At 42.7% G+C, this 8,401-nt stretch overlaps 4 protein-coding genes across 4 annotated transcripts; 1 reads left to right on the plus strand and 3 right to left on the minus strand.

Moving 5' to 3' along the window:
* Positions 1-591: 591 nt before the first annotated feature.
* On the minus strand, positions 592-1,033 carry SERLADRAFT_439199 (uncharacterized protein; the record flags this gene model as incomplete). Its single annotated transcript, XM_007319589.1, has 2 exons — positions 592-843; positions 896-1,033. 2 exons carry the CDS (start codon positions 1,031-1,033, stop codon positions 592-594), a joined length of 390 nt encoding a protein of 129 aa, XP_007319651.1.
* Positions 1,034-1,200: 167 nt separating this feature from the next.
* SERLADRAFT_416185 (uncharacterized protein) lies at positions 1,201-3,299 on the plus strand (the record flags this gene model as incomplete). The annotated part of the gene is made up of 8 exons (XM_007319590.1): positions 1,201-1,362; positions 1,407-1,552; positions 1,647-1,841; positions 2,261-2,570; positions 2,657-2,862; positions 2,909-3,005; positions 3,051-3,077; positions 3,143-3,299. The coding sequence occupies 8 exons, from the start codon at positions 1,201-1,203 to the stop codon at positions 3,161-3,163; spliced, it is 1,164 nt and encodes a 387-aa protein (XP_007319652.1).
* A 316-nt stretch (positions 3,300-3,615) lies between these two features.
* Positions 3,616-4,802, minus strand: SERLADRAFT_392465 (uncharacterized protein; the record flags this gene model as incomplete). Its single annotated transcript, XM_007319591.1, has 5 exons — positions 3,616-3,662; positions 3,683-4,053; positions 4,115-4,230; positions 4,283-4,328; positions 4,384-4,802. 4 exons carry the CDS (start codon positions 4,728-4,730, stop codon positions 3,729-3,731), a joined length of 834 nt encoding a protein of 277 aa, XP_007319653.1.
* A 465-nt stretch (positions 4,803-5,267) lies between these two features.
* SERLADRAFT_450188 (uncharacterized protein) lies at positions 5,268-7,533 on the minus strand (the record flags this gene model as incomplete). The annotated part of the gene is made up of 12 exons (XM_007319592.1): positions 5,268-5,600; positions 5,658-5,696; positions 5,780-5,912; positions 5,974-5,984; positions 6,056-6,123; positions 6,199-6,256; positions 6,312-6,563; positions 6,621-6,634; positions 6,862-6,943; positions 7,006-7,030; positions 7,092-7,184; positions 7,237-7,533. 12 exons carry the CDS (start codon positions 7,260-7,262, stop codon positions 5,475-5,477), a joined length of 927 nt encoding a protein of 308 aa, XP_007319654.1.
* Positions 7,534-8,401: the final 868 nt, after the last annotated feature.

Consider the following 8,401-nt stretch of genomic DNA (forward strand, 5'->3'; position numbering starts at 1 on the left):
TGAATTTGCAGAAGTACTATACTACCTACAGTTGACAATAGATGAGAACATACACACTATTGCTGTGGTATCTATCTGGTCCCAACCAAAACAAGGACTTCTCCAAGATTCGTCGCATACCGTCTATTATCACAACACAATGGGATCCGCACCCGTGTACAGTGATTCTGGACCTTCTGGGAATGCAACCAGTCAGTATGCTTTCCAAGTACGCCTTGGTAGCTTAGTTGGTAAAGCACCAGACCATGAAAGCTGGAGTCCCAGGTTCAAGCCCTGGCCAATGCATGTTTTCTCATACTATAAACAAATGTCATAATTTGTCATCTATTCCTGTAAATATGAAGGAGATAACTCACTACAAGTTATCAAAACAAGTTCTATACTTTCGGTAGTCACAATGGTGCCCCACATATTACCTGGTGAACAAGAGCAGAGGTTTTTTGTTGTCGAAAAACCAGGTCTTGATATTGGAATCATGGCAGGGCAAAGTGAAGAAGATGAAGGGCCTGGATTGGAAGCAAATGATAACTAATTGTACATACATGCCCTCAATAACACGAATATTATTTTCTTCCATTTCCGTATACCCATCTAATCCTCCACTTTGATCCTTTTACATGGTACACAATGCTCCTCCACTCCTTCTATCTCGTTTGCAATGATTGACTCTTGCTTAATGGGACGAACCTTGTAGCCGACAACAGGGTAGCCGGATGGGGCACAATATGCAGGATTGTAATGTTGTACAAGAAGTTTGGATGGGTGGGCCACAACGTGAGTTTCATCTCCTGCAATTTGAGCTGTTTGGTTTTGGCCATTTTGTTTGAGCTTCACAACAAATGTCTGTAGATCATATCAGTAGAATATAAAGTACGAAATAGAATAAAAGTGTTACCAGAGGGCCTGGATGATTGGGAGTAATGGTAAAAGAGTAAGTCATCCAATTGGTTGTCAGATTGTTGACATAGAGTACTACAACATCTTTAATGTGAGATATACTCATATCTGTGATATTTGCTGTAGTACTGGTCATGGCAGCAGCAGTAGATGCCTAGTAGATGTCAAAGTAATAGGGAAAAGTGTACCTTTGCAACCCAATAATTATGGTCACGAGACCCAGTGCCCCAAGATGTCAATTTCCCCAGTGCAATAAAACCCCTCTCCTTGTCCTCGTACCACTACCATTCTAGGATCACCACAATGAATACAGCAAAAGAAAAATCCTTCATCTGCGAGATGTCAAACTTCTCATTCTCTTCTCCTACCCCTTCAAGCTATGGCGATGGCGACTTGGATATATTTGCCCGATCAATCCTGAAGTCGACTACAACCTCCGTTTATTTTCCCGGATCACCAGAAGAGGTATTTTGTAAATGTTCCTGATTTCATTTACTAACCTTTTTCAGGAGAGCTACATGTATTTGCCAACAACGGCATATAGCAAAGGGATAAGCAAGAATAAACAGCACCAATCCTATGAGCGTCTATTAAGCAAATACAAGAAGGTCAAAAATGAATTGATTCTCATTACAGGAAAATATAATAATCTTCAGTGAGTGGAAAGCATTCATATCACGCATATAGCCTACTATTAGAAACAGAGAAAACTTCAATACACTTGCAAAATCGATATCAAGTATAACTAGTATGGGACCGCAAGAGCCACCAAGATTAGTAATCAATCAGTATAACCGGGAAGACTTTCCGGATATGTTGTTCTGGACTGCACATGATTGGAAGGTATCCACTGATGCCAAGAAAAACCTACCGGATGTAATCGAGAAGTCTGCTGGACCGCGTGGACCTGGTCGATGCGCTAAAGGCGTGAACATTGCGACAAGGTTTGTGGAGTTTGCCAATGGAGACATAATTGATGGGCATCGTGCCGCCGCAATCTGAAAGCTTATACAGTCTTATTTTAACGAGCTACAGAATAATACTGTTGTCATCAAGTCTTTTTTGCAGTGTCATCCCAACTTTCATTATACTGTAGCGAGTAGCACCTCCGACTATAAGTAGTAGGGGGTTTAGTATAGGAATACCTCAGTCGTTTCTATAGCCTCTCGGGCAGCGGCTGAGGTATGTTACATTACATTTATTAGAGATCACCTTAAACTAACATCTATTGTAGTTTCACTTAGGTAAATAATAAAGTCGTTTCTATAGCCTCTTGGGCAGCGGCTGAGTTTCACTTAGTTTTATTAGGCTATTGTGCGGACAACTGAAAGGCCTCCAGGATTGCCTGTGAGGTGTACTCAAGGTGGCATCGGTACCATGTTATCGGCAAAGCAGTCAAGGCTGAGGCAACTTCCGTAGAAATTGGCTCATCCGAAGATTCTTTGGGTAAATGGAAGGCATCCAAGGCAACATGGCCAGATGACGCGGCAATTAAGAAGGCTAGACCAGGACCGGAGACAGGCGATTTGTCAGAGTCATTTGACACACAGGCGAATGCTTTTGCGACGTGCTCGAGCTTAGGCGAATCGAATCAGTGTGACAGCACGAGTGGGAATACCACCGAGAACATAACAAGTAAGAGTATCGTGAACAATGCACCAGAAAATACGAAGGTGTCCAGTTTCAAAATTAGGTTGAAAAAACCCATGTACGTATTATGATTTTGGGTATTTCTACTGACAATGTTATACCACCTTAGGCCAACCATTCCACATCATTCGTTCCACCCGCTCCATCCGTCACATCAGTTCATAAGCCGGTCTCAGAGATTGGGTTGTCAGAGATCGTATCGGCTGCATTGGCATTGACATCAGCTGTCGAGGTTACGAATGGTGGAAAAGAGGGTGGAAAAAAGAAGGCACCGAATAAGGATTACTTGAGGGTAACGACTGCCATCACACCGAGGTACATCGTATTCGTTGTATCATACACTTTACTGATTTCTGTGTAGAAATTTATGTGCCAAGGACTGGCTTCAAGATCACCCCAGTGGACTCAAAGCAGACTTCGACATCTTTTACAAGGATCTCTCGAAGGATCTGCAAAGGGTAAGTTTCTTTCTGTTTGTTTATAGCTTTGCTGATCTGTCTTAGAAATATGCTTCTGATGCTGCAGTTATGGTGCGTACAATATTCTTTTTATTGGTCTGCTATTACTAATACTATATTACATTTTTGTTAAATAGAAACTGGATGCGAAAGGGTAGTCGTTTTGATTCGCTATGTATCGATTTCAATGTCTGCTTAGTAAATCATTTTGTTCCGTTTTGTTTCGTTTTCATTCGTGTTTGATGTTTGTTAAATAAATCAATGATTTTCGTTTTCAATCAATTTAATTCTGATGGAATTATTCTTAAGTCACTGATATAAAATGATATAAAATGATATAATGAATCTATATAGTCTACATTGTATGGTAATCGAGTGCCAAGATAAAAGGGGTCATTCTGGGATTGAGGTAGACATACAATCATATATTCGGTGATAATCGTTCTATATTGGCCTAAATATTGTTGTTTCCGACTGGGGTTCATGTGTCGTCTCTGTTGTTAATCACCGTCTCGTATACTCTGATGTATCGTTGAAAATGTAATACCATGGGACGAGTAGTGAGTAGTTTGCATTGACTTTTACTGCAGCATAACTAAAACATCAGTGGCTTATCAAAAATGATTTACAGTGACTATCAAATACATCTTCATGATTTTCCGCATAAATTCGACTATTTCTGTGATTACAACACAACAGTTCCCTCATTTACTAACTCGCCATTTACTCGGTATCAAAGACTAAAGCCCGTACTTCGATCGACTGCCTGAGGGGTGCATCACTGGGACTCGTAGAGTCGACAAAGGCCGAATGAGGAGTCAACCTGGCCTTGTCGACATCGGAGTCGAAGCACTTGATCAGTGTTACCTCGTCTGGACGCTGGTCCGCGAGGAAGTACCACTTATGACCAGGGTTATAACGAACGCTGAAAGTGGCTCCTTCACGATCTGGGTAGATATGGCGTGTAGAGACAAGGTCGTGGTCGACATCGATGGAGAAATAATCAGCAACAGCGAGTGGGTTATGAGCAACAGGGTTTCCAATAGGCCTGCAATGCAAAAAAAAAAATAAGAACACACATGTAGATCCTATATCGGACCAGGACATACCTCCAAACATTGATGATGCGGACGCGCCCTTTGAGGAGACGTTCAGCGTCGTCGCCGAGGTGACGATAGACTCTTTGGACAGAAGCTTCGAAAGTTTGGTCGATATGTACACGTTGCTAGAAGATGGTAAGATTCGAGTTGCATATACTGTTTAGACTATGTTCTTACCACTGGGCCACGGGTGTTATCTCCCAACTGGTCCTTGTAGTTTCGCCTGACGTGAAAGTTAGTCAAGACACCAAAGTTCGTAACCAAAGAGGACCTCGCACCTTATTGTGTGGTCAAAGATGAATACCTTCTTTGCCCCAGCTTCCTTCTTCAGTAATTCCTCCACTTCTTTGTAGTACTTGGCCCCAATGGCTGCATCATCCAAGAAGTCCTTCTCTTCGCTCACGTGCTTAACAAACTGGAAACCGGTCTTGTCTAAGCCGACGGTGTGCTCTTGGCCACGAATATCGTGAATGACAGTAGGGTGCGATTCTGCCCCGACATTGCTCTTGGGTACGCCTGGAGGGGGAGCTTGGACATAATTGTATGGGGCTTCATCGTTGGTTGCCGAAAAGTAGTTCAAGCTGGTGTGAACATCATGGGGAGCAAGAACCGCTGCTGTCGCCATTGTTTATTTGGTGAGGAATTGGTTTCTGATGAGGGGTGACACGACTGAGTGTTTGTTACTGAACTGAGAACTGCGGTTGATTCTATTTCTCCCATCCTTATATACCAGCACGCAGCTTCTATCTTGGTATCTAAAGCTCTACGCCGGGGCTGCTTGCTAAGGAGCTTTGTAATACCGTGGATTGCGCTTTCTAGGTGCAAGGTTCTGTGTCGTTCTAAATCGAGTTCACATGTTCTGGCGCAATCCCATGGTGAAGTGGCGTGTTCCGGGCATTAGAGCTAGCTAAGTTTCGCACCAAGCTGCAGCTTACTGACGGTTCGTAGTACTCAGCACTTGGAAGGCGTTTTCAAGTCGAGCTGATCAAGTCGACCCCCATAACGTCATGCAATGTAATCAGTCTTTGCCACCTTTTCGACTGAATGTCAAAGACGCGCTAGAATGATTTGCCCCAACTCAATACTTTTCCGTCGAACTTACTCAACTCATTTTCTTCAATCTTCAGAATCCTATACAAATTATTGTAACGTCTCACAGAATGACCTAATCACACAAAATGAGTTTCCTGAAAACTCGTAAGTTTCCTTCACAACTCTATCTTAAAACTGTAATCGTTACAATGCAAATACAAATGAAAACAAAGCGTTTCGAAATAAAAAAAAAACACAAATTGAGTGGGACTTATAATATTTTTGGATGCATGCCAGCCTGTCCTCGGCATACACGATATATCGCAAGCCGGTGATGCTATACAACACTCCTTACGGTGCTCTTGTGCTCCCAATGCGAGTGACTGGCGTCATGGAAGAAACTATCGGGTGTCTTGCTATCTTCGATGTCTACCATTTGGTGAGACTCGACGTTGACGAATACCTGCAGAGAAGATTAAACCTATGCGAAAGTGGATTCTGTAGCTTCGAAATAACCTACTTCAGGACGTGCTGCCGATGACAGCTGAATAACATCCGTCTGTGGGATTGGGAGTTCAGCAAATAGTTGAAATCCCTTACAGGTACAGGAAGAAAACGAAGTAAGGAGAGTTATGTGCTCACACCCCTATGTGCGCTTCTATGACTGTCGCTGTTTTCACTCGATCGCGTGAATTTCCATCCACCTCGAGAGTTGAGACTTGACATTAGCGAGTTAGTATAAAGTTTCGACAGGGGGACATTGAAAATGAGATGACTGCAAAATGCGAAATCATCAATCGGAAGCAATGATAAAGTGACGAGGTTTGCGGATTTACATTCCAGTAGACTATGATGAACCGAAAGTAGGGTACCAGTCAGCAAAGTTATTAAAACCCGATACAGTAGTAAGCGGCTTACAATTGTGAGGAAAATCACCAAGTCAACAACGGCCCACACCGCGGTAACGAAGCCAGTTTGTACAGTGACTGATCGATCAGTTTACATGATTTCGGCCTCACATTAGTCAAGCCCGGGTTGTTGTAACATGAGGATAGACTTACGCCTGATGATACGGTTGATAACATCATCCGTATCTCGAAACCCTGTCTTGTGATTGTTCTGGAAGTACATCATTTTTAATCTACCAAGGAACTAGCATGATAGGTCAACGTACCAGATGCCAAACGAGTGAGGTGGTGATCAAAATGTCCCCAGTAGCAGCACACACGAGCCAGATAATAACAACAACTTGGAATTTCTGGAACTCTAAGAACTGTGGGACAATGGCAATGGCAATCGAAGTGCCAATCGAACAGAGAAACCCTGCTATGGCACAAGAAAGGATAACAACGGTTGTCCAGATATTCTTTGAAATGATGTACACGCGCCAAGCAAAGAAGGCTTGAACCATGGAACCGGTTATACCCTGTTAAGCCATGAAATAACCTCAGTATTGGCGTTTTTGTGGTGTAAATATACATACTGTCATTGATGGTTCTAATAGATTGATGATAGTAGAATCCATAATGAGTCGCTGAAAACAAAAACAAAAGACTATTACTCACCTGCCGCAAAAACTGTTTAAGAAGAATATGTCAGTACAAAATATGGAGTGTGATACGAAACACTAGCCCCAATTTGCTTTTGCGAGGAATAAGGCATCACCTAAATGATGGTAGTGGTTAATTTATATTTATGGCAACAAAACAGCATGCAGCACTGACCAAAATGAGTAACGAGAGAATCGTAAATATACACAATGTCCAAGACTGCACTGACTGTGTCTGCGATGAATAGGATAGAGACCTAATTAGCCAACACCTTCTAATGTCAGAAAACTGCGGTTAGGGCGACGACATGGAACATACGAAGAACTTCATCCATAGCCGATCTCTAGATGAGATAGATTTGCGCTCGATATTAGCAGCCATTGATATTAAAGAAGGTGACATACTTTTTATACGTCGTAAAGTACAAGAATGTCTGCGTGGTCATAATACCATATAAAACGAGGTTGAGAACAACGCCAATGAGGAACGGTCCATGACTAGCGTGCTGAAGATTTGATATAGAATCATGAAAATATACATGGCACTCACGCTACTTCAGCAGGATTCTCTGCCATCGTTAGTCCTTTCAATCCCCCGAAGGATGCCTGACGAACGACGTGGACTGACACAAAAGTAGTTCTCCACTGCGAGGTAACGGTTGGATTGAAAGGAGAGACGATGGGAATATCACGGTTTCCGTCAGCGCTTAAAAATCAGATGGAGATGGCAGTCTCCGCATTAGGTTCCATGGTTATAAGATGAGTTTTCTATTAAGATGAGATCAAGGAAGCAGATACTGAAACTGGCTAGCAGTGTGATCCAAGATCAGCGACCTCGGAAATCTCGATCAATTCGTGATCAAATCCTTGATATTGCCATTGGTCTTCGCCTTCATACAAATTCCAATAGAAACCAAAAAACGCACGCACCCTTTCCCTCCTCGCCTACTGATTGCAAGCGAAAAAGACCTGACATTAGTATATTAAAATGATGAAGAAGAGGTAGACAGTAATGTCGCTTTTCCCTATCTTGAAAAACTGTCTGTCTGCAGAGGCAGACCGACGGCATGTTAGAAATTTTGGTGGAGAAATCTGAAATATATTCTGATTGGAATAGCGGAATAAAATTTACGGAATGGAGTCCTCCTATTATCTCAAATAGAGATCTTCGTTCGTTTGCAGGCTTTCGGTTTTCGGTAAGCGAAGGAAAGTGGTCAGGTGGTAATCAAAAAGGGGCCGAGTGCCATCGGCTTAACAACCGCGGGGAACGAAACCCCAAGAAAACAGGTGCTACGGTTAGGCTTGCTTGCAGCAACAATGAAATTTTTGCTCAACAAAAACAACAGGACTCACACCACTCCATACAATCCTGACATGATTGGCATGAGCTTGCTTTAAAGGTCATGTTACTGAAAGAAAAACTTACGAGTGTGCTCCCTTCCTGCGCTTTGAACATGGTGTTTATAATAATAGTAGAGTCACGCGAAGGAATGTCAGGACAATGTCGGGTAACAATGTCGGCTCAAGCCTGAGAAGTCTGGATGCTAGATGCGGATAGCAGCTGATCTGCTTAGCATTCAAGTTCATCTATCATCAACAGCCTTACAGGAAACCAAAAAACATTACGAGACGTTGTCTACGAGGCTGGTCCGAATAGTAACTTACTAAGGGCCCGTTCGGCAGCCACCGTTTCAAAACGAGAGCACCACGGGCAT

Source organism: Serpula lacrymans (genome assembly GCF_000218685.1).
Source record: "Serpula lacrymans var. lacrymans S7.9 unplaced genomic scaffold SERLAscaffold_8, whole genome shotgun sequence".
Taxonomy (NCBI): domain Eukaryota; kingdom Fungi; phylum Basidiomycota; class Agaricomycetes; order Boletales; family Serpulaceae; genus Serpula; species Serpula lacrymans.